Raw genomic sequence first — 27,966 nt, 5'->3', positions numbered from 1 at the left:
CAATAAACATATATAGACCCCTTTCCAGCCTACGTCATCACAGGATGCGCGCGCATTGTTGCGGCGGAAGTGCTGAAGAAGTTGCATGAGTTTGACTAGAGCGAGGGAAGATTTTTTTCTTAAGTTGCGTTTTTGGAGTTGCAGTAACGTTATAGAAGAACAACATGCCCACCAGCTGTTGTGTGTACGGGTGTACAAATCGAAATCCCGAGGAACATAATTTTTTTGCAATTCCCAGAGGAAACAGGCCATTTCAAAAGCACCGACTGGACCGAGGATCATCAAGCATGCCCGCGTTTGCAGTGCTCATTTCATATCTGGTGAGTTATCGTGGCTATCTGGTTTAGCTTTACTTGAATGCCTTTAATTGAGTAGCTGTAGGTAGAGTAAGTGTATTGTAAGTGTTTGCTACCATAGACTGTAAGTTTACTACTGGTGCTAGCTAGTAGCTAACTCATACAGCTGAGAGCTTCAGTGTGGTGTACATAATAATTATTAATATTATTAATATTATATTATATTATTATATTATTATTATTTGAGCATCTCAGAACACTTAAGAAACTTGAAAAGTGGTTATCTGGTGTTATTTGGCTAATGTGTTTCTTTCTTTTTACAGGTGAGATGTCACTGGACCACGACAGTCCTGATTTTGTGCCCTCTATTTTTTCATACACTAAACAAAACCAAAACCCTGATGCAAAGATCAAAAGGTAAAATACAATAAATGAGACCTAGCTGTTTGTGTTTTTAGCTTAACCTAATGACATGATTAACTCATGAATATTAAGGGTTTACTTATTTTGGTATTAAGCAAACCATAACCGATAATTAAGATGGGAATGTATTGTATTACAGCTTGAGATCAGTATTTTTGTTCATTTGAGTTTTTTTATGTGAAGGTACCAAAGAAAAAAGAAATGGAGTGAAAGACTTCTGGTTGCTCCCCCAAATCAACCTGCTCCTGCTCCTGGAACTCCAGAAGAAGTCACCGGCATGGATCACAGTCCTAGTAAGTGTAGCCACTGTTGTGTCATTTCATGTCTCATTGCATTGTATAATGGTTCAACCATGTTGAGTATTCTCCCCCTATGCTGATCTCCACATCCATTCTTTTCTTTACAACCCATATTTATGCACAGTGTAGACTAACACAGTTGCAATTAATCTTATGTCTATGTATGTGACAAATAAAATCTCCTTGTCCCTGTCCTTTTCTCCTCTCCTATTCACAACTGTCCTCTACTGATTCCAATGCCCCTCTTATGTTCTCTATACACCTCTCCATCCATCCATCCATCCATCCATCCATCCATCCATCCATCCATCCATCCATCCATCTCGTCTTCAATTCTCAGCTGTTCTCTTTTCTGCTAAAGCTGAAGAGTACATCCCAGTCACGAGGACAGAATACAATGACCTGAACCTGAGGTACACCGAGCTGAAGAGTGACTACGTCAACCTGCAGGAAAAGTATCAACAGCTGCGAGATGAAAATGAGAGACTTAAAGAGGAGCTGAAGAAGTCTACATTTTCATACTCAAATATTAAGTGCAACATGGTACAACTGTTGTTTATCACTAGAATAACATCTGTGCTCTTTGACTGGTTGTGCACCAAAATTGCAGGAAGTGTAAAAATATTCAGCAAGAAGCTCTCTCTACAGGATCATCTTTTGATAGTGTTAATGAAATTAAGGTTGCAGCTCATGGTGCCACCCTTCGCATTCCAGTTTTCACCAAAGGCAAACGGCAACTTTCTGCACAGGAGGTCGACACATCAAGACAACTGTCACGTGTCAGGATACATGTCGAACGTGTTATAGGGAGATGGAAGAACTTCAGAATTTTGCAGACAAGAATTCCACTGTCACAGGCTGACCTTCTAGATGATATTGTTATTGTGTGTGCTAGTCTCACAAACCTTAGCAAAAGTGTTGTTCCGAAAAAATCTAAGAAATAAGGGTTCTGAATAATAACATCAAGTCTTGACATTTTTTTATTTTCTCATCAGTGATTTGGAGCTGTGACTATGAATTGAATATCAGCCATTAATGATTTACTTGACTATTAAAGTTTTGCTAATAAACTACCGGAGTTATTTGTTTTTTCCTCACTGATTGTGTAAATGTATTGATTTTCTCTTTTTAAAGCTACAAACATCCAACTTCCACAGCTGTAAATATGCTGCACAAATATACATATATTCACTATATGTGTTGTATATCAAACTCAGGTATATTATAGATATATTAATCCCCACAAACCCTCAAATAAAAATAATGAATTTACCTAAAAATAATGAACTAAGTTTTAAAAAACTATTTTGCATTATATGCCTTTTAATGTTTTTCTTTTTATCATATTAGTGGGAATAGGTTTCTGTAAATTAATGGTGATAATGTGAGATGCAGGATGGACAATAAAGCTCATATCATTTTTATTTATTTTTATTTTTTTAAATAACTATCAACTTCATTCAGCCAGCACAGACAAAGGTACACATGACATGGCTTTCATTCAAAGGCAATGCTTAATGAAACTCATTAAGAAACAAAGGGGACACGGTAAATTAACAAAAATAATAAGATAAATAAATATGAAATAATATAATAACTTAAAATGTCTAGTGTATAAAATACATTCAGTTGACTGTCATAATTCTTTACAAACTTCAGCTGTGACAGCTGCTGACAGTGTCGCAGCTTGTCCTGAGTGTAAACACTAGGTTTCTCAACCAAATACGGATGAATATCCGGCCATTGGACATCGGGCCACTTTGTGATATCTTCCTCCGGGAAGGAAGTTGCTTTCCATCCGCCAAAGTTAGTTTAGTAACGTAATTTCCACGATCTTTTTCCGTCAATCGGCTGGTGTAAACTGTGATGAACTCCGTCTTTCTGCCGCAACAATGCGCGCGCAGCTTGCTTGTTTACAAACACGGAAAGGGGTCTATATTGAAAAATGTAACACTTTTTTTTAGAGAAAGTGGATTCAAACAGACATTATGACGCAAAGCTTTGCTCTGCCGGCTTCCTTTGGGCTTTGTAAGAAAGAAATACTTACAAACTTAGAAACCCCCCCTGAGACGCCACGTTTGGAGTGTAAAACTCCCCGAAAAGGGAGTTTTTCCACCAGTTTACCTGCTAACAGGTAGCCGCTAGCCGCTAACGGAGCTGGCTGCTGGAAACTTCACACTGAAGGCTGATTTATGGTTCCGCGTTACACCGACGCAGAGCCTACGGCGTGGGGTGCGCGGCAAGGCGCACCGTACGGTGAGCGTCGCCGCGTACCCTACGCCGTAACCCTACGGCGTAATCTCTGCGTCGATTTAACGTGGAACCATAATTTTTAGGCTTAAAAGCCTAAAAACAAGACAAAAACAACCCCCACAAACACAACATAGAGCCGGACAAAGTGTGAGCGGACCGCGGGGCGGCTGTTTACCTCAGTGAGGGAGCGGGGAGGTGCGGAGCTCGGCAGCGGCAGCTCTCATGTCTCCGCCGCGGAGCCTCGACATGTGTCCGGGCGGCTGCTCGGCCCCGGCCCCCCCGGGGCCCCCCGACCACCCCGCCTCCACATGGCCACAAAACTCCGCCTTGGTTTTTGTTTTTTGAAGGCAAACGCAACCAAATGATTCTGCAAGTGGATTCAGCGATATCAAAATTTAAATAATAAATACAAATTTTTTTTTAAAATATGCAAATTAAGGGAGTAACGGTCGACAGTGACGTCTGCCAGAGCCGTCACTAGCTTTTTTGGAGGCCTCATTTAAATGTAATTGAAATCTTACTGGACTCCACATTGACTGCGTTTACATGCAGTCAATATAATAAATATAATATTGATATTAGTGATGGGCATTTGCATTTACCACTGCATTTGTTTTCGTATGCCGCATTTGCTCATCCATTACTCTCCTCCATTGATTATTTGTTGCTCATCTGTTTATTTTTTATTTAACTCTACAGAGACTCTGTTCTTAGTTAGGTTCTGTGTGTTTAAAAAAAAAAGAGGGACAATGTATAATGCATAATTTGTTTCTTTGATTATATGTGTCCATGATATCATTGTATGTTGTTTTTTTTTTTCTAAAAAGATCAATAAAAAAAAATAAAAAAAACCTGAATATTGACAATAACCCAAATTTGCCCGTCCATGTAAACACCAATAACCCCTTTGAATAACCCAAATTTGCTCATATTCAGGTTTTTAAAAACCTGAATATGACCCCTGGGTTACTCCTTTTAAAACCTAAATATTCGGTCATGTAAACGCCAAACGGAATGATCCCGATCAAACGGAACATGAATTTGTTTTCTGTGCATGCTCTGTTCACAAGGAATCTCTTTTGAGTCCAGGAAGTTCTTCTAAACACAGAAAAACGCAAGACCACGCCACACTTTTGGAGTGAGGAGACTAATCATTTTATAAATGTAATGAAAGATATGAACATTTTGACATTTGTAGACGGTAGAAAGTACGGGGATAGTGAGATTTAAAAGAAGGTGAGCGAAAAGTTGCGCGAAGCAGCATTTGTTTTTAATTTGGATACAGGAAGAAGAAGCGGAAATGACGGGAATTGCGTCATGATGTTCTCTGCACGTCGCTGGTTTGATCGGGATATCCCAAATGATTAATTACCATGTAAACAGGGATAACCCTGTTTGCTCACGCATGGAAACGGAATATTCAGAATGTTTCAGTTACTGGAATATTAGCAATAAACCGAATTTTGACTGCATGTAAATGTAGTCATAGACTCAACAGAGCAGGTATAATAAATAATAACTTGTGTTGGAAATGTCAGACACACATAGGTACTCTACTACACTGCATCTGGGATTGTCCTGTCATTCTGCCTTTCTGGAGAGCGGTCGTGAACAATCTGAGCAACTGGTTGGGAAGTGACATACCATTATCTCCCAGAATATGCCTGCTAGGGGACAGAAGCCAAATATACAACATAACAAACAGACAATTCTCTGTAATCATGGCAGGGACTACAACAGCTGCCAGGACGATACTGAAACTGTGGAAAACACCCAAACCCCCTGAACTGAAAGAGTGGATAAACATCATGATAAAGAAGCTTCATATGAACTTATGCTCAACAGGTTGAACAATACAAACAAGACCAAGGCACCAGTCTGGGACTCGTTCTGGGCTCACATCACATTGCCGGATGAGTCTACAGCAGAGCAGGGTAGAGTAGCCAAAAATTATACTCAAGTAAAAGTACTGTTACTTCAGAATAATATGACTCAAGTAGAAGTAAAAAGTAGTCATCCAAATAATTACTTGAGTAAAAGTAAAAAAGTACTTGGTGAAAAAACTACTCAAGTACTGAGTAACTGTTGGGTAACGTCTGATTTATTTTTTTAACACAACCATTCAAACAGACAAAAGTACAAAATAATCATCTTCAGGCAAATTAAATCAATAAAATAATACAATAAATTAAAATTAATAAAAAATAAAAAATAGCTTAAATAAAAATAATCTTAAAGTAAATTCAAGTACTTTAATAAATAATGAAATAGATAAAATAACAGAATAAAAAAATAAATTAAGCACAAGTAGCACAAAATTTCAAGCCTTTGTACTTTTCTTTTTTAACCAGGCAGAACTAGAACAAGCCCATGAACTCATAGAAACTCTGTGTGTGTTTGAGTCTGTGTAAATGTGACAAAACATGCAAAAACAAACATTTTTCCCAAAGAATCACCCAGAGATGTCATGAGATTGACGCGTACGCGGATAAAAGGATTAAAAGAAAAGTAACAGCTCAACGTAGCCTAATGTAGCGGAGTAAGAGGAACAGTTTCTTCTTCACAAATCTACTCAAGTAAAAGTAAAAAGTATAGTGATTCAAAACTACTCCTAAAAGTACAAAATTTCCCAAAACTTACTCAAGTAAATGTAACGGAGTAAATGTAACTCGTTACTACCCACCTCTGGTCTACAGTATGAATACCTCCCTCCGATTGTACCATATCCAGCATTATAATCCACCGTATGGATCTGCTCTCCAGCTATGGAACCATCAATATGCTCTCTTTACAAACAGTAATACTCACGCTGTATCTTTAGTTTATTTTGGTTTTGCTTTGACACTGATATTACATGTAATGTATATAATAAGAAATGTCTCACAATGTAAAGTTTTGTACTGTCAAACACCAAAGACTAGGAAATAAAAACTTGATTTACAAAAAAAAAAAAGTAACTTAAATCTACATCTGGGGCCCTTTTAAAAACTTTCTTTTGAATAAAGACTTGTCTTGTTTGGTGGAAACACCTGTAGTCCATGGGCCAGACCAGATATCAGTACCACTCAAGGTGACAAACGTGCTTATAATTTTTGAAAAGATCCATGTCTATAGATGATATTTTGGTATGATAACCGTTCCCGAGTGGATCATAGTTATCAGCTCATGAAGTCACCCAGCCCCTTCAGAAAATTACATTTTAGATGCTTGTTTATAAAACTAAACTGGTTCCTTAACTCATTGTGGTGTCCTTTATGTCCTGTATTTGCAGGATAAAGACCAGTTTGTGACATTAACCTAGTGGCTGTTATGGTTTCATAGGAGCCTAATGATGCTCTATTTAGTTTAAGGCTCACACAATGACCTGCAACAACAATATAATAGGGGTATATTATACATTTCCTGAATCCTTATGGTCCTGTGAGTATTCCAGTTTTTGTATTTTGTGTCTCTGTTGTTCCTAGATGCAGAGGTGGGTAGTAACGAGTTACATTTACTCCATTACATTTACTTGAGTAAGTTTTGGAAAATTTTGTACTTTTAGGAGTAGTTTGAATCACTATACTTTTTACTTTTAGTGTTGAGTCGATTTTTGAAGAAGAAACTGTTACTCTTACTCCGCTACATTAGGCCACGTTAAGCTCGTTACTTTTCTTTTATTCCCTCCGCGTACGCGTCAATCTCATGACATCACTGGGTGATTCTTTGGGAAAAATGTTTGTTTTTGCATGTTTTGTCACATATACACAGACTCAAACACACACAGAGTTTCTATGAGTTCATGGGCTTGTTCTAGTTCTGCCTGGTTAAAAAAGAAAAGTACAAAGGCTTGAACTTTTGTGCTACTTGTGCTTAATTAATTTTTTTATTCTGTTATTATTTTATTTATATTCTTATTTATTAAAGTACTTGCATTTACTTTAAGATTATTTTAATTGAAGCTATTTTTTATTAATTTTAATTTATTTCATTATTTTATTGATTTAATTTGCCTGAAGATGATTATTTTGTACTTTTGTCTGTTTGAATGGTTGTGTTAAAAAAATAAATCAGACGTTACTCAACAGTTACTCAGTACTTGAGTAGTTTTTTCACCAAGTACTTTTTTACTTTTACTCAAGTAATTATTTGGATAACTACTTTTTACTTCTACTTGAGTCATATTATTCTGAAGTAACAGTACTTTTACTTGAGTACAATTTTTGGCTACTCTACCCACCTCTGCCTAGATGACACAGGGATAAAAGATATATCATTTCGGCGAAAATTGTGTAAAAATGTGTGTTTATAGTTTAAAGAGCTGCAGTGAACTCTATGTTGGTCAGAAAGATTCACATCTTGGCTTGAATAAATGCTTAAAAGGTCCCCTTTAAAATGATACCAAAGACTATATTGTGAAACATTGACAGATATCCTGTACATGAGTGTAAACCAGGATATGCACCAGCATCTACAGTGTAATTTTCTGAAGGGGGTGGGTAAGATCATGAGCTGATAACTATGATACAGCTGCCACTCAGGAAGGTTATCATACCAAAATATCATGTATAGACATAGATATTGTCAAAAATTAAGCAAGTTTGGTCACCTTGAGTGGTACTGACCAGTGAAATGTTGGGCTCTGGCCCATGGACTACTGGGGATGATCCATAAGTAGAACTCTGTAGCTTCAGAAAGGTTTACTGTCTCGTGTTGAGTGATTGTTGTCTATGTTATGTGCAGTGCAAACTTGTATGAAAAGTGTATGATTGGTTTTGTTTCTACTCTCCCCATTTTTTATTTTATTTTATTAACTATTCTATTTTTATAAATTTCACTTACTCAAGCAATGTATAATTATTTTATTACGTATTGAAATTCCTGTCTTTCGTTAGTGATTTTTATTTATTATTTGTGCTGTTGTTTTGTTGTTACTGTACACTTTGGTTGTGAATTGAGAACATGGTTCTGCACGGTTTGGGGCAGATGTTTTGAGTCCCATGGGTTATACAGAATGTATGTACTATTATGTTTTGAAATAAATAAATATAGTGTTGGAAAAAAAAAGTAATTTAAATCTACAATTGAATTAAAGTCGAGATAGCGAAATAAATATAAAAAATTATACATAGATAATAAATATTACATATTTAATAAATATGAAATAATCGAGTTGAGGCCAAAATACTGCAGTTTGAATATTACTAACACGAAAGTTAGAAGAAAAACAAGCAAATCCTTTTTTTCATCAAACATGAACATTACAAACTCACAAATTTGCTTTTGAAATTTTCTTCACAAACCCCCCTTTTGGATTACGACACGTGTGTATATATATGTATATATATATATATATATATATATATATATATATATATATATATATATATATATATTTTAACGTTTTAAGCCATTCAAATAGGGAAGTGCTTCACAAACCACTACAATAAACACACACACACACATACACATACACATATATATATATATATATATATATATATATATATATATATATATATATATATGTAAATGTAAATGTAAAAATAATTATATTTATAAAAAGTAAATATTACATATTTAATAAATATTAAATAATCAAGTTGAGGCTGAGCCTGCCAAAATATTGCAGTTTGAAATATTACTTTATAAACAAGAAATTTTGAAAAAAAAACAACTTTTACAAGCAAATCTTTTCTTTTTTTTTTTTTAAATATGAACATTACAAACTTATAAGTTTTTCTTTTGGAATTTTAAAACGTGATGTCTTCACTTAGAGAACTTCATGCTGAGGTTCTCTATGGGAGTGACCAGATTGGATCAGGAATGAGAACATCGGAGTGACCAGCACTTGTTAGAAGCTTTGGAGATAAAGTCAGGGAGGACAGACTGAGATGGTTCATGTCCAGAGGAGAGATTGAGTGATTGAGTGAATATATCGCTGAGTTTTGAACTGCCAGGCAGGAGCCCAGAGGAACCAAAGAGGAGGTTTATAGATGTAGTGAAAGAGGACATGAGGGTAGTTGGGGTAAGAGAAGAGGATGCAGAAGACAGGCGCAGATGGAGGCAACTGATTTGCGGTGGCGACCCCTGAAGAGAAAAGCCGAAAGGAGAAGAAGAAGAAGAAGATGTCTTCACCTTTCTGAGAAACCCTTTTTGGATTACGACACACATATCCGTTACACCACCTCCAGCTTTAACTTGTCTAAACTGTGTTTTGTACTCCGCAAGGGAACAGAAATGGTTTCTGGCGACATAGTTTGGGGCTTCTTGCAGCTTATTTCCCCTCACATAATCTAAAAACCAAATTTCTTATGACACTTATAAGACACTTATATTATAGTTTGATTGGTCAGAAACTGGAAAGTGCAGACAAGTGATTACTGCTGTTGCTCCTACTAAAGTTGCAACAGACCCTGGATGTCATGACTGATGCCAGTTTGCTTTCTCTTACCAAACTGCCTCCATCTTCCGGTGGGGCCACTTTGGGCTTTTCAACACGTGAAAAATGAAGCCTTACCGTCCCGCCTCACAACCAAACTCCTTCGTGCTCCGTTCACCAAATAAGCCACTTTTTATTTATTTATTTTTTTTAAAATGTTTTTTTTATCCCCGATTTTTTACCCATTTCATCACCCAGTGCTCATACCTAGACAGTCCTGTGCATTGCCGTCCTCTGCCAACCCAAGGAGGGCCCTACACTGGGCTCAGGTCTCCTTCTTAACCTGAGGAGTGATGGACCGCTTCTTTTCACCAGACAGGGTGAGGATTCTCCGGCCGGACGTAGCGCGTGGAAGGATCACGTTATTCCGGCCGGATCCTCCCCACCCCATCTGGCGCCCCGGCTGGCCAGAGGGGGCATGTATAGCCCAGGACTGTTGCATGTTTTTGTGAGGGTAGCTCCCATTAGCTACCCAGGGGAACACGGGGAGAACATGCAAACTCCACACACAAAGGCCCTTTCACCAACCCCACCCAGGGTGTGGACACTGAAGTCATGGGAGAACTAACACGCACTTCAGCGCCCACAGCGTCCCCGGCGGGAATCGAACCCAGGACCTTCTTGCTGTGAGACGGCCGCACTACCAGCTGCGCCACCGTGCCCCCAAGCCACTTTTTATTTAATGAAATTGTCCCATGAGTCTCACAAAGCTGTTGCATCCATTTTATAAGAGGAATACCATCCAGAGGGAGGATTTTGACTCCCCCCACTTTAAACCATCTGCTATAAACCAAGCTGAAGAGACATGGGTTAATGAGGTCCTTTATACTCTACTTTATACTGCCAGAAACCATCACCAAAGAAAAAACAAAACTCAGTTTCAAGAGGCTACTGAAATGTCATCTGACAGCCCATAGGTAGAAGCCACACGACGAGGGCACGGGCAGAAACACATACACATACACACTCACAGATTATGATGATTAATATTGTTGTTACTGTTTTATTTTGTTTTATTCCTTAAGTTGATGTATGAGATAATTATTTCTGTTTCATTTTATTTATTTATTATTATTGGGTACTATTTTTTTCTTGTTTCTGTTTTTTTGTTTTGTAATTTTACTTAATTATCATAGTTTTAATTATTGCTGCAATGGTTGCTGTCATCATTAGTGTAAGTTTTTCCTTATCATTATAATTTGTATTTTAGTTGAACTTTTTCATCACTCTATGTAAACTTACGGGTGGACCCCAGGAAGATTAGTAGCTGCTGTGCAGCTGCTAATGGGGATCCAATCAAATAAACAAATACTCCAGTCCTGTGGTATTTTGATATTTTGATATGCCATTAGGCCATATGGAAAGTGTACTAACTTCTGAAAATATAAAAGGGCATGTGTCCTTAAAAGAAAATATTAATATTCTAAATATAAATTAATGTGATGATGCTCTTGAAATATGAAGTACTGATCTTTAAAATCCACAAGGCTCTAATGCATTAACTGTGGGTAATAGACACACACACACACACACACACACACACACACAGTACAGACCAAAAGTTTTGACACAGTTCCCCATTTGTTTGAATGAGGTGTGTCCAAACCTGGCCTGGCCTGTGTGTGTGTGTGTGTGTATATATATATATATACATACATACATACATACATACATACACACACACACACTGATTGACAGCTTATATTTGGGGTGTGTGAAGTGACATCACAGAATGCCAGAAGAAAATAATTTTAAAATACCTCAATTAACAAGATAAACTGTTTCAGAAAGTATGAATGAGTCAGTAAATAGAAAATTTGTCATTTAATGCAACATAATTGTGACTGAATTACAATTAATCTCATGGAAATAAATCACCAAACTGACAGGATGTTTCATACAGGTATATATTACAATGTGCCTTGTCATATAATACAGTCAGGTTCTCTTTTTTAATAAAAATAAGCACTGGAGGAGAAAGAGATGCTTCTCGATTTTATTGTAAATTGGACATTATGCACATTATTTAGCGACTTATGACTTGTTAATTAAGCTTGTTATGTGGTCGTAGAACTCCCTGCGCCGAGTGAGAGTTAAGTTCAGACGATGTCAAGTCAAAAAGGCAAATTTAGCCGGAGCACTGCGAGCTTTAGGTCTCACAAACAGGACAGATGGTGAGGGAAGTACCAAAACGAGGGAACAAGAACATGAGTGGCGGCGGCTGCTCGTGCCGGAGATACAAGTCAATGAACACAAAACTTTCTTGTTTTTTGTTCTTTTTCCATTTTTGATTATCATTTTTTTCTTCTGACTGTATAGGACATTAACCGTGAAGTGGAAGGAGTTCTTTCAGCTCTTAATATCCAAGCTCTCTTTCGCAAATCAAGACAAAACTCTCCCAAAAATAATTTTTTTTTCACCAAATTTGCAAATTCAAACCGTTGTTTTTTTTTTTTATTTCCCCCCATCAGGTCAAACTGAAGGCGTGGTCTCACCGACACAATAAATATTGCACACACAATATTGTACTTTAATGGGTGTTTTTGCATACGTGTTCGCCCTTTTTCCTATGTCTTCCAATGTTTTCCTCAAGTTCAATTTTCCCAAAAATAACCTTTATCGTAGTAAATTCCATGTACAGAGGATTAACAGTGCCTGTGGAGAGGAAGGTGGTCGTCCCACGTGTAACCAGACCAAACCTTTCTTTGCTCCGTTTGCTCTTAATTTTTGTACAAAGACGATACAACTATCCAGTCATGCAACATTTTTTGAGGGGGTGGGGTGTCGGGGGGTGGGGGGGGATGTCTGTCGTCTTCTCCGTCGGTTTTAAGCGTTTTGCATCTCTTTGCCGATCTTGTAGCTCAGGATCTTGTTCCAGTCGATCTTGGTGCGCGTCACAGGAAGCTGGCGGCGTAAGGCTTTGAAGGTAGTGTCCGACATGGTCTGGTAATTCTCGTTGATGGCCGTCTGCAAGGGGGGTAGGAAAAGGAAAAGACAGATAGGAAACAGGATTTGAAAGTAAAGTTGCTTTCGTCAATGAAAGTTATGACTAAATATCGTCGTCAACGAACTTTTATCACCTGAGGAAAACGAGACGCAACGAAAATGCAGGTCATGTGACGATAACGATAATTAAATATATAATGCAATATCGTACAGGAATAATAAAACCAGACCAAAATGTAGATTACAAAATAAAAACTGCTAAAATGTTTTGATTTTCGTTGACCAAAACGAGACGAAAGAAAAAGATGAGTTGAAATGCGGGCACAAAATGACAGGAAAAAACTAAAAACTAAACTAAAAACTAAAACTAAAAACTAGACTGAAACTAAAATTGAAACAGGCTGACAAAAACAAAAAAAACACATTTGAAAGAAGAGAACTATTGCTGTAGGCTGCAATACCACTTCTGACCACTTGGGGACATATAGCTTTGGTGCGCTGACGAGACTAATGGCACTTTTCCACTAGAACCTACTCAGACCGGCTCGACTCGCCTCCACTCGGTTTGGTTCTTTCCCACTAGGGATCCAACGTGCCGAGTAGATACTTTTCTGTTTCTACTCTGCCGAGGTTCTAAGCGGCTGAGTCGGGCTGTGACATCATCACACTACAGGCCACCGATTGGTCGGGGGGTTGGAGTCAGACGTCTGAGTCAGGATGTGACATCAGAGAAAGAGACTCTGACGGCGACTTCTTGTTAATTTTATTCCACCAGCAACGGCAGCAGAAGTCTGTTTCATGATCCAACTCTGAGGTGCAGATGTTCATAAACCTGGTGGCTGAGGAGAGAATTAAAAAGGCATGTAGACGGAGATAAGGAACATCCAGATCTACCAGGAGCTCTGTCACTTTATAGCTGCCCGCGGCTCCAGCTGACGTTTCAGCAGCGCCGAGACAAACTAAAAAAATGAAAAATTGTTGCCGCTTGAAGCTTCTCTCACTCTTATTTTTTAACTTGATATTGAACACAAGCCACAGACCCAGCAGCACATCTATCATCTCCTCCAGGTTCTACATCTTTAGTGTTGTTGTCCTCTTCGTTTAGATCACACAATCAAATACGTCACAGCAGCTTCACTCCAACTTCTACTTCTGCTCCAGGTGCTGAATTGTAGTGGAAAAGAAACCAGACTGAGTTGAGATGAGTAGAGTCGAGTAAGTGCTAGTGGAAAAGTGCCAAAAGGTAGCGAGTCCAGGCGGTCCGGCATGTCTCGTGCCCAGCTTCCTAGTCTTATGCAACCAGGAAGCTTAGAAAATTGAGTCGATCATGTACAAGGACCTCCAACAGTGAGGCGATATGAATCAGAGAGGGATTTACATTTAAACAAACAACACAGTTTTGGTCTCCAGGGGATGAATTTGTCGGCACCTCATTAGGTAAAAGTATATAAAGCTACAAATGAACCATAACTGGGCGTGGTCTGTTGATTGACAGCTGGCCCTGGTTATCGAAGGGTCAGAGGATGAAGCTCAGCCAAGCAGGCTCAGGCTGCCCTGCACCGTTTGGGCCGAACTAACGTCGAGGAGCTTGATTGGAGCTGCATCTGTTCTCGTTTGAACTCCAACGTTACCGGCTTCAAATGTCGTTTTGGTGGCGGCATCAGAAATAAGAACGAACAGACAGAAACGATTGCTTGTTGGCGAGCTGTTTAGACTCATTTTGAACAGTAAACAATTTAAGAGTTTTAAAAAGGGGTTTAAAAGTTTACGGATTTAACTTTAAAAATAATACCTGTTTGAGTTAGTTGAATTTATTTGATTTTTTTTTTTTGTAAATACCTGTACATATTGTATTTTCATTGTTAACACTTATTTCTTTGTTTTCGAAGGTTAACAACCTGATTACTATTTGAAGATCAACTGAAAACAAACCAACCAAGCCTAAAAGTTGGATAAATAAAGTTGATCAATAGGAAATCCGAGTTGTCCTGGTGTCCTTTTCGGAGTCAACTAAGTGGAACTTGACAACCATCGACTGTTTGAGCATCAAGGTGGGGCTGGATGACGGGCTTGGCCAGGCTAAACCCGCTAACTCCTGGGTGGTGTGCTCTACGCGGCCTCCAGGCATCATTTAGGGTTAACCTGGAGTGGGCGGAGTCAGCTCTGACCAATACGGAACCAAACCCTAAGATGACATCACAGGGAGTTTGTCCAGCTCTTATTATACATTGTTTTGGGGCTGCAGTGTGTTGTTTCTTGTGACATGTCGCCCCCTTGTGGTCAGGACTGGTATCGTCACACAGATGAGCTTTAATAAACAGGTGTGGGAAAGTCAGCGTTGTAAGATTTAACTTAACCATTTAGAAATGAACAGATTCATCAATATTATTCCAAATTCATCAGCATGACTTAGGTCAGGGCTATTCAATTGGCGGCCCGCGGGCCACATGCGGCCCGCCAGGAGCTTTTATGTGGCCCCTGGTCATATTTAAAAAAAAGCGTTGTTTGCTGAAAAAAAAAAAAAAAAAAAATATATATTTTTTTTTATTTCAGATTTTTTGCCAGTGTTGCACAGTGTTAATGTTTGTCACATTATTATTAACCTCCGTTGTACAGAGGACTTGTTGACATCATTAGGCTTCTAGGATTGGCCTGACATTTTTTTCATTTGAATAAGTGAGGACTTTGCATTTCAGATGAACTTCTAAGCCTCCTATAATTTCATGTGGTTGTTTTGTTTTGCTGATATAATGCACAGATGTGTCATTAATAAAGGAGCTTATGGTTAATATTTTAGTTGCTTATTTATAACATCAAACTGGCTACTATGGACTGAAAAGCTTGTGCCCAATGCTTAATATAATATTCAAATAAGGAAATCTTGGTGGAAAGCGGTGCTTTGTCATTATGGCGTGTTTTATTAAAAGTAGGTCAATATCAACTTCATTAAGTTTGCACAATGCATGGTTTCAAAATGAACTTGCATTTAAAATAATATTTCTTTATCTGAATATTATATTTAACATTCACAATTACTAAATCTGGAGACAATTAATACATAATTCATATGTAAACTAGATATATTCAAATGTATAATACAAATGTATTATATATACATAAGTCTTCGTCTTTGAGTGCAAAATACCTTTTGAAAACCCCCAAATTTTCAAATTGTGTGGCCCTCTCCATACAGTCCTTTTGCAGATGTGGCCCCCGGCCGAATCTAATTGAATACCCCTGACTTAGGTTATTGATTATAGCCGCTTATAAAAGGAATTTCCTCTTCTTTTACAAGGTCCTGCCTCAGTTAAGTCGGTTAAAATAAATGTGCTTTCCTCCATCTTCTTCATGCATCAATGCAAAGAAGAGATGAGATAGAAGTTAAGCTTTCCTAAGTTATGCCTCTTCCTCTCATCACGTACCTGATAGTCGTTCTCTGCAGCCTCCATGATCTTAACGAACTCCTTAGCAGTCGCAGCCTCATTCTGAAGGATAACAAGACGGAGAATAGTTGGCTTACAATGGGAAATGACTGCGGCGGCGAAGCCTTTGAAGTGGATTTTGAGTCGTACTCACAGAAATGGTCATGGACTCCTGAACCTCTTTGTGGCTCACCAGCTGAACGTTTCCGTCCTCATAGTAATGAACCTGCGGAGATAAAAGATCAGGGGGCTCAGGTAAATGAGATTCACCCTCTGCCTGCGGTGGAGGAGCCGGGAGCTTTGTGGATGTCGAATACGTCTTCAGAGGATTTAGAAAGTAAAACACGAATAAAGCCACGACATTAAATGGAACTTAAACGACCTGGGAACCTGCAGAAATGTGTAGTTTATATATAATATAACAAATTACCACGATATTAACACTGAGGTTGGATGAGGTCAGAAATGCGGCAGAGGCGTCGAGGAACCACGCAGATGTTCTGTAACCTGCGCTGCCGAGAACTTGGTGTTACTGGTTCTGATACTCCTTTTCCACCAAACTGGTTCTGGTTCTGGTTCTGGGCCAGTGCTGAGTTTGGAACCGGGCTTTCTGTTTCCACTGACAAAGAAACTGGCTCCGGGACAGAAAACCTGGTTCCAAGGTAGCACCAAGTCTTAGCTGGTCTAGAGGAAAGAACGGCTTACGTAAGCGGAGGCGGTGGAGTTATTAAGACCAACGGCAACAGCAAGACTGAGAGACGGAGACATTTTCAAATAAGAATGAATCTGGATGCAGCAAAGCATCATGGGTCTGAGGAGGAGACAGCCTGTCTTTTAGAGATGTGTCCACGGAGGAGCTACAATATTATGGCACTTTTCCACTAGTTCCTACTCAGCCCGGCTCGCCTCCACTCGGTTTGGTTCTTTTCCACTAGGGGTCTAACGTGCAGAGTAGATATTTTTCTGTTTCGACTCTGCTGAGGTTCTAAGCGGCTGAGTCGGGCTGTGATGTCACCACACTCCAGGCCACCGATTGGTCGGGGGGTTGGAGTCAGACGTCTGAGTCAGGATGTGACATCAGAGAAAGAGCGACTCTGCAGCGGCTTCTTGTTCATTTTATTCCAGCAGCAACGGCAGCAGAAGTCTGTTTCTGATCCAACTCTGAGGTGCAGATGTTCATAAACCTGGTGCTGAGGAGAGAATTAAAAAGGACTTTTCAGCAGCGCCAAGACAAACTAAAAAAAATTGAAAAGCGTTGCCGCTTGAAACTTCTCTCACTCTCATTTTTTAAGTTGATATCGAACACAAGCCACAGACCCAGCAGCGCATATACAGTATCATCTCCTCCAGGTTCTACATCTTTAGTGTTGTCTTCTTCGTTTAGATCACACAATCAAATACGTCACAGCAGCTTCACTCCAACCTCCTACTTCTGCTCCAGGTGCTGAATTGTAGTGGAAAAGAAACCAGGCCGAGTTCAGTAGAGCCGAGTAGGTTCTGATGGAAAAGCGCCTTTAGAGCAAATACGTTGTTGTTGCTTCAACTTTCACGCAAACGCAGAAATGTAACTGACGTTTGCAGCGACGTAATAACGTGGCCCCCTTAGCACCCGAGCTATGGAAAAACAAACCAGTTCTCAGCTGGTTCCAAGTTGAAGGAGTTGTGAACCAGAACCTGCGCTGGAACCGTTTGGTGGAAAAGAGGTAACTTGACAAACTCCTCCAGTGCACGGCTCAGATTGCATGAACCACTTCCCGGTGCTGTTATTTTACTCTGTTCTGCCCCTGCAGGAGTCAAAGCTGGTGATGAAGTACTGAAGATGTGTTACTTTTACATTACTAATATCATGCGTTAGACCAGGGCTCGGCAACCCGCGGCTCTAGAGCCGCATGCGGCTCTTTAGCGCCGCCCTAGTGGCTCCCTGCAGATTTTTCAAAAATCTTTGACCTTTTTTTCTTCTTTTTTTCCTTTTTTTTAATCTTTTTTTTCCTTTTTTCTCTTTTTTTCTTCTTTTTTTTCTTTTTTTCCTTTTTTCTTTCCTTTTTAATCTCGATATTTCGACTTTTTTCTTGAAATTCTGACTTTTTTCTCGACATTTCGACTTTTTTCCCGCGATTTTGACTTTTTTCTCGATATATTGACTTTTTTTGTCTCAAGATTGTACTTAAACATTAATCTTGACATCTCGACTTTTTTCTCGACATTTTGTGCATAATGAAAAAAAAATCTAACATAACTACATGCAACATGTGTTGTCTTCATTCTTAGGCTTATACAACACTTTTCATTTTTTGCGGCTCCAGACATTTGTTTTTTGTTGTTTTTGGTCTAATATGGCTCTTTCAACATTTTGGGTTGCCGACCCCTGCGTTAGACTAATATCTTTCCAAGTTCCACACACTTGAAATGTTAATAAACAACCAATCAGATCGAACATTAGTGAGCAAGACGGCTGTTTAGATGCTAATTTATGTGCTAATAGTTATTAATTGGTATAAAGCAATTCTTTTTTTCAGTTATTTCATATGCTGGATGCATCATCATAACAGTTTTAGAGACTTCTATCCTCCCACGTCTGCTTTTTACTCACTTTCCTACTTATGATAGAACCAGGTTGCTAGAACAGAACTTATGCGTTCACATCTGTCGGGTCATTTTAAGCTGCAAAGCTGAAACAAATCAACATCGGGGTAAATAAACTAATTACTGTCATTGAAATAACATTTCACTTAGGGCTCCAAATCTGTCACAAACATCTGTCTCCATGGAAACGAGGACAAACAAAGTACCTGGATCTTCATGATTCCTGCCACTTGGGTGGAGGAAGGAGAGATGGTGAATTTCCATTCCGACCTCCAGCGTCCGTTCCTGCATCCAGACGGAAACGGACAACAGGTTTGATCAGTCTTCTAGTTTTACAGAAACGTTTTAGCAAATCAGCCCTCAGTGAACCTGAAAGTGTTATTTTACTTCAGCGGTTTATATGAACTAAAGGGTTTCATCTGGAGTTTCTTCAGTGTTACGAGGGGGGGGGACTGTGGTCCAGCTGTGTCATATATCCCCTGATTTATTCGATTTGAACGTGCCTTCACGCCGGCGACACCCGGGAATCGTTCAGGGCCTTCAGAGCTTGGCTCACATCTACAAACCGCCGAGGAGTTGAAGAGGAATCCCAGGAGACGAGTGGAGGAATCCGACAAAGGCGTCCTCACAGGACTGGAGGGCGACTCCAGGGCCGACAGATTAATGACTGAGTCATGTGAAGCACGAGTTTCTGCCGTCACGCTTTCATCTGACAATCATCAAAGCCACAGATGACGAACAGAGCTGCAACCAAATCACCAACACTTTATAAACTCTAAACGGTGCCTTTACAAAGCTTTTTTTTGAGGAACAAGAAAATAAATACCTTGCATTCTTACAATTAAATACAAGTCAAATTAAATATAAGAATAACAGGATGTTAATTTGCATTTTTCTGAAGGAGATGACGTAAGTAGCTACCGTATTTTCCGCACTATAAGGCTTAAAATCCTTACATTTTCTAAAAAAAATTCATGTATGAATCTTGTTGTGTTTACTGACCTCAAACCAGTTTTATGAGGTACGCTGCGCTGAAAAATAGTGCAGTTTTGGTGACTTTGGTAACGACGAAGCCGCTCCGCCAGATTGATTGTCGGACCGTTCAGACTCATTAAAGTCAGTCCTTGGTTGGATACGAGTTGTAACGTCAGACAACGTTAGATAACTAAATTATGTAGTGCTGCAAGCATCCATCATCCAACATCTAGTCCACGTTACCGTACTGTACTTAGACGTCAAGCCAACGTTCTTCAAATCTATATCTAATTATAATCAAATTGTTCCAACCTCACAATAACTTCAGGTGTCTGCTATCGCTGGCAATGATGAACCAATCAGAGAACAGGACGTAGAACGACGCCACTTTTTATTGGTGGATTCGTGGAAGAAAGATGATTATAAATGTAAGTATTTTTCTGTTTTAGTTGCAACTGAACAATATTCTGAGTTATTGTGAAAGAGTTGAATGAAGTTCGACTTACCAAACTGTTTTGTTTCTCTTTATATATGTTTTATCATGCGCTTTATAATCCGGTGCTCTTTACGTATGAAAACAGACTCGTTCATTGATGTTGGACCTTATAATGTGCCTAATGGTCCGCAAAATACGGTAAGTAAAGTTTATTTCTAGAGCAGCTTTCACAGACAAACGTCACACGATGCTTCACAAAGAATAAACAATACATTAAATGTAAAAACAATAAAAACCTCCTGGAGTAAAAATTTACATAAACTCAACATCATAAAACAACTGTCTCATTACTGATGTTTTAAGTTTGGGTTTTAAGTTATCTCTTAAAAGCGTGGATGGAGACCAGCGAAGGCAGAGACGGCGGGAGATCGTTGATCCGACGACCTCAGCCTCCAGGATGGAGCGCAACAGGTCCCTGATATCAGACGCTGCAGAGCTCTACATGTCAGCAACAAGAAGTTAAAACGAAAAGGGACGGGAGCCAGTGAAGAGTTTTTAAGGTCGGTGTGATGTGTGCTGAACTTTTTAATTTTGTGCCTATGCAGCATGTTAGAGAAAGAGAATAACTTATGGCTTACGTTTGTATTTTTCGAAGGCATACGTGTGAAACTTAAACGAGCTCTAGCTTCGGCAACGAGTCCAAGTGAATGACTAAAGCCATTTTTGTTATATTCTGGTGTCAGACTGCAGCTTCTCCCGTCTGCCACAGCAGCAACAAAAACCACCCAAGAACCCTGATTTCACACTTGGTGCTTAAAGTAACACATTTTCTTCTAAAATACACGACACATTTCTGTTGATCAGCTAAAACGAGTGATAACAAATACCTGTAAACCCTGCAATTTGACTGCTCTTTCATCACCAAAAAAAATAGGCAGCATTCTTAAGCCTGAATTATGGTTCTGCGTTAAATCAGAGCCTACGCCGTAGCCTGACATGCACCTCCCAAAAAATGTAACTACGCGTCGAGGCGACGCAGACCCAACGCAGACCGAGAGGGCTGTGATTGGTTCGCTTGGTAGCAACGCATTTCCGGTTCGTGAAGCAGTCGTGAACTTTCAGCGCTCTTTTCTTCGTGTGTGTGTGATGTTTTTTTGCACAACAGTTCTCCTTATCTCTTTGATTCACTATGACCGGAAAAGCCGGAACCTAAACAAAGTATCAACTAGCTCTCGTGGAGGGTACTGCACCGTGGGGAAATGGAGTGACGGAGAAATTCGAAGGGTTCACGGCGGCGTCACGGCAACGGCGTAGGCTCTGCGTTGGTTTAACGCAGAACCTTAAATCAGGCTTTAGTTGAAGATTAGTCTCTATTAAAGGTAGGGTAAGGAAATTCTGGATGTCCCCCGAGCGCTCCCCAAGAAAACAACCCTCCACTAACTCTTCAAAGCCGTGCCCCTTAAGCATGAACTGTCCAGCCAGCTTTAAGACACTCAAATTAAATACAATTTAAGACCATTAACACCCATGGGAACTATTTAATGCTCACATTTCCCCCTGATCAGGTTCCTCACAGCTGAAATTGGGAACTTTTCCAGTAAGTTGGCATCTTTACACCCAACGAGTTCCTGCTCAGACCAGTAAAACCCAGCTGGGACCGTTTCTATCCAATCCTGATTAAGTTACTCCATAGACGGCTTTTATACAACTTCTATATGTCAAACAACATTTGAGGATTTTAAAAAGTACACTTTTTTGCTAAAGTAAAAACGTTAGCAGACTAGAATAAGTAAAATATCATACATGTAAAATAAAAATAACAATAGGGGTTGGAGGTCACATTGTCAGACGTACCAGAAGTTTTTAGGTTGAAACTGATGGCACTCGATGCACACGATGATGGTTTGATGTCCGTCAATGGTTTTCCCGTAAATCTGAAAGACGACGACAAAAACTCAGATTTAAAATGTGATCCTCTGCTTTTATAACAATTAAAAATGTAAAATGTTGTTCATATGCAACCACAGGAAGCAGAGCAGTCACACCATTATCTAGCAACCACCCGCCACCGAGAGCCTAACAACATACTTTATGTGCTTTAAGAGAGTTAAGAGCAATGATTTCATTGCTCCGGCCTGCGTTTACTTCCCATCCTGCACTGGGTTTGTTGACGTTACCAAGTTTGGACACACTGACGTGTCTTAAATAGAGCGCCCAACTCTTAGATGCCACTATTATTAGATTTTTAAACTCGTTCCTGAGTGAGAACAAGAACAAAACACATAAACACTCAGAACAGACCGGCATGTCGGGGGGGTTGTAGTCTAATTCTCTTCCAGTTAAATACAAAGAATTAGTCTGGGTTCAACTTTAAATTTCCAGGCAGCGGTACCTGAAGGCGTATAAAGAACGTCCTTTGGACTCCACTAAAGAGACGAACAACCGACCGGGAAAACCAAATGGCCTAGTTTAGGACTTTATTTGACTTCCAGACTTTGGAAAAGGCGTAATAATGTTAATAATTGAAACAGCGGGGGATAACAGGGTGTCTACAAGTTTGACCAAAGTAAGTTTAAGACATTTTAATACCATTTTCAAACTAAATTTAATACCAAAACGACAAGTCACTAAGAAATCCAGTTCTGAGGTCGAGGTTGCCAGATCTGGCTGACGGTTTCCAGACCAAACACGATGTAAATTCAGCGAATTAATGAAAAACCAGCCCGAATCATACTTTCTCTATGTTAAAACCCTTACTATTAAATATGTTATAAATTTCAAGCTTCACAACACCACTAAATAGCCAAAAAAAGTTCAGGCTCCGAACAAAGACTTCAATTAAATTGAGTAGATTAAAGCAAATCCAATATCAGTGAGTTTATTGTGTAAGTTTCTACTCTTTCTGCCATAATGGAGACTTTTTTGCTCCTAAATATTTAGTAAATACTAGGAAAAGCAGCCCAAATATATATTTTTCAGCCCAATTGGGCTGAAACTTGCCCAACCTGGCAACACATATTTAGGACCTCCGCAGGAGATTCTCCTCAAAACGATGAAATAAACTTTTTAATGATGACTGGATACATTCCCACTAAACTAAGGACCCTTGGTTTGAGATTCAAGACAAATTAACACATTTAAAGGCCTTATTTTAGCAAAAACTAAATTTAAGACTTTTTTTTTTTTTTTTTTTTAAATGGGCCACCCTGGATAAGTGGGTTTGATTTCGAGAAAAAAGGCAGGAATCAGGAAAAAGACTTCTAACCTCTATGCTTCTAGAAACAAAGGTGTAAATCATCATGTTACAGTGCCACCTAGAGGCCTGGTGAGGTAGAGATCTTTATGGGTCCTGAATCTACATCCCAGAAACCAGTTTGATTTTCGTTGGACCTACTTGGTAAAACTGGTCAAATTCTCTCAGGCAACAACACAACCATTTTCAGGACACCGTTCCTTTAAGGACTGTACTAGAGCCCTGAGCGGGACTGTTTTCCTCATCCCGCTCCCGCTGAATTTCTGACCATTACCGCCCGCACCCGCAGTGTTTATATCCACTCCCACCCGCATCCTTAAAACTGAGAATTCATGCCCGCACAATGATAGAGATGCATTGATTTTGTGTCTTCTCCCGTCCCGCAAGAGAAATGTCTTAGACAAATCTGATTTAATGTTAACATGATCATTGTGGAGCTTGATGGATAATTGACAGTTCATAGGTCGCCTGACAGAAAGTTAGATACAAATCCATCGTTGTTATCATCACACAAGCTATTTTGCCTTTGCGCAGCATCTATAGAGGGTTTGCATAGGCGTCACTTCCCCACTGGACCACGCCCCCTTACTGCACTGAGTGGCAAAAACAGCTGCAACTAGTGGAGAAGACGGGATAACAGCCGATTATCGGCTTAAATTAAAGACAGTTGGACTTGACAGTGACCCGTACAGTTACCCCAAGAACCAGTGGTCCATGGACATTAATATTTGGCCACGAATCCAGTTTCCTGATATTTATATGGACTTAATTTCTACACCGGGGAAATACACGAAGCAAAGCTTGAAGGCTTACAAAAGTCTTGACACTTGGCCTGACTTCAAGGCAGGATTTGTTGGTGAAATTAAAGTGATGAAGACACTGAACTTTATGATTTGACCGTTTAACGTTAGCTACCCAAAAATCCAACATTACCTGATACAAAATGGGAACCGCAAATCCACGTTTCGGTGCCTGGAATCCAGTTGTTTCTGTGAATTGCAGCGATCCATTTGTCTTTCTTAAGCTTATTTTTCAACAGTCTGTAAAAATGATAACTCTGATTTCTTGCTAAATCTATGAGTACAGTTGATCGCACAACAGCTCTTTCCCATTTTAGATGTTTTCCAGTTGCTCAAACTGAAAGTTTACGCTGCCACTCAGTCTTTCTGCCACTCAGTGGGCGAAACCCGCTGTGAAGTCGCATCTGTGACGTCAAGCACATTCCCTCTTAACAAATAGCAACGCGAGTAGGCTGTGAGTGGCTCAAATAACACAAATAAATACATAAAATAAACAAAGTTAACAAATTAAACAAATTAATTTAACAAATGAATCTCTTGGCCATTACATTACTGTGGAGGGAGAGGATGCTGCTGACCGACTTCAGTCCCAATCCCTGCGCCTCTCTTCCAAGATGCTCCACAGACACTAAACGCAGTTTTTCCAAATATCTGACTGGACTGGCCTTGCTTTGTCTTTGTCTAGTAAAGACCTTGTTTGAGGTTCTTTTCTACGTCATTGATTTCAATCTTGTCGCTAGGCTACATCCCAATCCTGCAGTGTTTTTTTAGCCGCCCGCATCAAAGTTCAAACCGCCCGCTCCCGCCAGATTTGCGTTGGGTCCGGCGGGACTGAATCCCAACGCAGCTCTCTAGACTGTACTTGTGGCGCCGGCTTGAACGCACCGTGCACACCCCGCTGGGATAGTGCTCCTTGACGTAGGCCCTGACGGCCGAGTCCACGGCGCCCCGCCAGCCCTCCAGGGAGCCGTCGACATCATGGGGCCGCGGGTCGCTGGCCTCTTTCCTCAGGTGGTCGAACTTGAAGGAGATCTTGTTCTTGGGGTCCAACACCCGCCCGTTCCCCAGGTCGCCGTGCTCTGTGATTAAGACCTGGAGTGGAAAATAAATAGATAATTAAAAGCAGAGAAGGACGGAGAAAAAAACAGAAAGAGAGAGGAAAAAAAAGTGAAGCACTGTTAAAGACGACAAACTATAAACAGGAGAAACACAGAAGAGACCCAGAGGATCAGACCCAACTTTCCGTCTGCTGTTCTGCGGCTCGACTCTCAGGCCAGGCGGGAATTTCAGCCGGCAATATAGGTACAGAGGGACATGATGACATCTTTACGTGAGATCCTGCAATCATTACCGGGGATAACTCACCGCCTCATTTATTCACCGCGACGCTCAACCTTCACAGGAACTCAGACGGGGAAGTAACGACACAAAATATGCCGTTGTGTTTGATCCTCTGGTTTTAAAGTCAATGACAGGATGTCACTGAAATAATGAAATCTTTGCTCTGTGTCCCTTATGTTGCGTCATAGTTTCTTGTTGACTTTTATGACCACCTTGAGATGGATTTGTTTGACCTTTAATGGACCTCGCTTGATAAGTACAAAGAAAACAAAGCTCCATGTATTGAAAAGAAAACTTTACTAATACAATACAGTAATTGTGCTTTTTTAATGTTTTCTGCAACTACAGCAGCATGACAACGGCTGGGATAATGTGCTGCTCAGCATATTATTACATCCAGGTTGAAAATTTGGAAATTAGAAAAAAAATAATCATCGAATTCAGAGAGCCGTTTCCTGGTATGAAGCCGACCAGGTGAGGTTCAAACGCCCTCTTCTCCCCAGGACTCAGTCGGTCTGCAGGAACAGACTTCCTGTTCCCGCCGTCAGGCTGATGCCCCCCTGTGCTGCCCTCTGACCCCCCATAGTTCTGCATCCAAGTGGAAAATGTCCCACTGACGGTTTCTTTAATCACTTCAGAAGTGTGTAGTGTTGAAGTGATGGAAACGACACTGAACCAACATGAGTGTTTCTCCGCAAACAAATGACTTGTTCTCTGACATAACAGCTGATGTAGTTGGAGGGCAGGACTCTAATGGCGCTTTTCCACTAGTACCTACTCAGACCGGCTCTCCTCCACTCGGTTTGGTTCTTTCCCACTAGGGGTCTAACGTGCAGAGTAGATACTTTTCTGTAACTACTCTGCCGAGGTTCTAATCGGCTGAGTCGGCTGTATCTGACGTCATCACACTACAGGCCACCGATTTGTCGGGGGGTTGGAGTCAGATGTCTGAGTCAGGATGTGACATCAGAGAAAGAGCGACTCTGACGGCGGATTCTTGTTCATTTTATTCCACCAGCAATGGCAGCAGAAGTCTGTTTGGTGATCCAACTCTGAGGTGCAGATGTTCATAAACCTGGTGGCTGAGGAGAGAATTAAAAAGGGATCTAGACGGGGAATAAGGAGTGACCAAATCTACCAGGAGCTCTGTCACCTCATAGCTGCTCAGCTACCAACTGACTTTTCAGCAGCGCGAGACGAACTAAAAAAATTAACAAGCGTCGCCACTTGAAACTTCTCTCACTCTCATTTTTTAACTGGGTATCGAACACAAGCCACAAACCCAGCAGCACATCTATCATCTCCTCCAGGTTCTACATCTTTAGTGTTGTCTTCTTCGTTTAGATCACACAATCAAATACGTCACAGCAGCTTCGCTCCAACCTCCTACTTCTCCAGGTGCTGAATTGTTATGGAAAAGAAATCAGGCCGAGTTCAGTCGAGTCGAGCTGAGATGAGTAGAGCCGAGTAGGTGCTAGTGGAAAAGTGTGATCAACTTGTCTGAAGTCACAAACATGGATGTGCACCTTCTAGTTCCCTCCTGCTTCAACTGACCAACAAAACATCTGCTGTGTCAGGATCAGTGCGCCATTCGATGAACTTGATAAAAAACAGCATACCGGTACAACTGATTCTACTCGTATCCTCCAGTCGAGTCCAAGCTGATAATCAGTGGCTTAAGAATCAGGCTGAACAAGTCCAGCAGCTTAAAGAGACTATCTCCAATATTCAGTGAGATGTTAATATCTATAATGAGAATCTGGTGTGTTTGTCAGAGCAGCAGCACAGCGGGAACTGAGAAACATGACCCCCCCAGTGATGTTGCATGAACTCACCTGTTCTTCGTACCCCTCGATTTTCACGGGGGTAAACTGGTCCAAGTTGTACTGTGCAAACGCACTGCAGAGAGAAACACAGAGTTACTGCATGTACGTCAGAATTTTTACTTTGCACAAACACTGAATTATAATTCAAAGTTACTGTGTTGACATTGTAAATATGTGACGCAAAACAAAGGCTGCAAGCAGCTTAAAGGGGACGTTACTATGAAAGGAATGACTTTCTGTTGTTGACATTTGAGTTTGAAGTCACTACCAGCAGGACTGCAGGACTGCAGGAGTGCAGGGGAGTGCAGGAGACTGCAGGAGTGCAGGAGACTGCGGGAGTGCAGGAGACTGCAGGAGTGCAGGAGACTGCGGGAGTGCAGGAGACTGCGGGAGTGCAGGAGACTGCAGGAGTGCCGGAGAGTGCGGGAGTGCAGGAGACTGCGGGAGTGCAGGAGACTGCGGGAGTGCAGGAGACTGCGGGAGTGCAGGAGACTGCGGGAGTGCAGGAGACTGCGGGAGTGCGGGAGACTGCGGGAGTGCGGGAGACTGCGGGAGTGCGGGAGACTGCGGGAGTGCGGGAGACTGCGGGAGTGCGGGAGACTGCAGGAGTGCAGGAGACTGCAGGAGTGCAGGAGTGCGGGAGACTGCGGGAGTGCGGGAGACTGCGGGAGTGCGGGAGACTGCGGGAGTGC

The 27,966-nt window shown here is 40.5% G+C and overlaps 2 protein-coding genes and 1 long non-coding RNA gene across 5 annotated transcripts in view; 1 reads left to right on the top strand and 2 right to left on the bottom strand.

Annotated features, from left to right (window-relative positions):
• The window catches only part of LOC133444601 (suppressor of tumorigenicity 7 protein homolog), an 83,857-nt gene extending 80,277 nt beyond the window's left edge, over positions 1-3,580 (bottom strand). For 2 of the 3 annotated variants that reach the window (XM_061722449.1, XM_061722450.1), the window contains exon 1: positions 3,447-3,580. The gene's annotated coding sequence lies outside the window, so the exon portion shown is untranslated. The remainder of the gene's footprint in view (positions 1-3,446) is intronic. The other variant, XM_061722451.1, reaches the window with a different exon arrangement.
• LOC133444600 (uncharacterized) lies at positions 15-926 on the top strand. Its single transcript, XR_009782726.1, has 3 exons — positions 15-320; positions 620-713; positions 903-926. It is a non-coding gene; the product is annotated as an uncharacterized LOC133444600 (long non-coding RNA).
• Positions 3,581-11,501: 7,921 nt separating the features above from the next.
• The window catches only part of LOC133443733 (F-actin-capping protein subunit alpha-2), a 46,189-nt gene continuing 29,724 nt past the window's right edge, over positions 11,502-27,966 (bottom strand). The window contains exons 4-10 of the mRNA XM_061720923.1: positions 27,284-27,347; positions 24,993-25,199; positions 21,909-21,988; positions 18,850-18,928; positions 16,215-16,286; positions 16,061-16,123; positions 11,502-12,659 (exon numbers count right to left, since the gene is read on the bottom strand). Coding sequence (XP_061576907.1) covers positions 12,519-12,659; positions 16,061-16,123; positions 16,215-16,286; positions 18,850-18,928; positions 21,909-21,988; positions 24,993-25,199; positions 27,284-27,347 — 706 coding nt within the window. The 3' untranslated portion in view covers positions 11,502-12,518. The remainder of the gene's footprint in view (positions 12,660-16,060; positions 16,124-16,214; positions 16,287-18,849; positions 18,929-21,908; positions 21,989-24,992; positions 25,200-27,283; positions 27,348-27,966) is intronic.

Source organism: Cololabis saira, chromosome 5 (assembly GCF_033807715.1).
Source record: "Cololabis saira isolate AMF1-May2022 chromosome 5, fColSai1.1, whole genome shotgun sequence".
NCBI lineage: Eukaryota > Metazoa > Chordata > Actinopteri > Beloniformes > Belonidae > Cololabis > Cololabis saira.
This window is presented reverse-complemented; position numbering and strand designations above follow the sequence as displayed.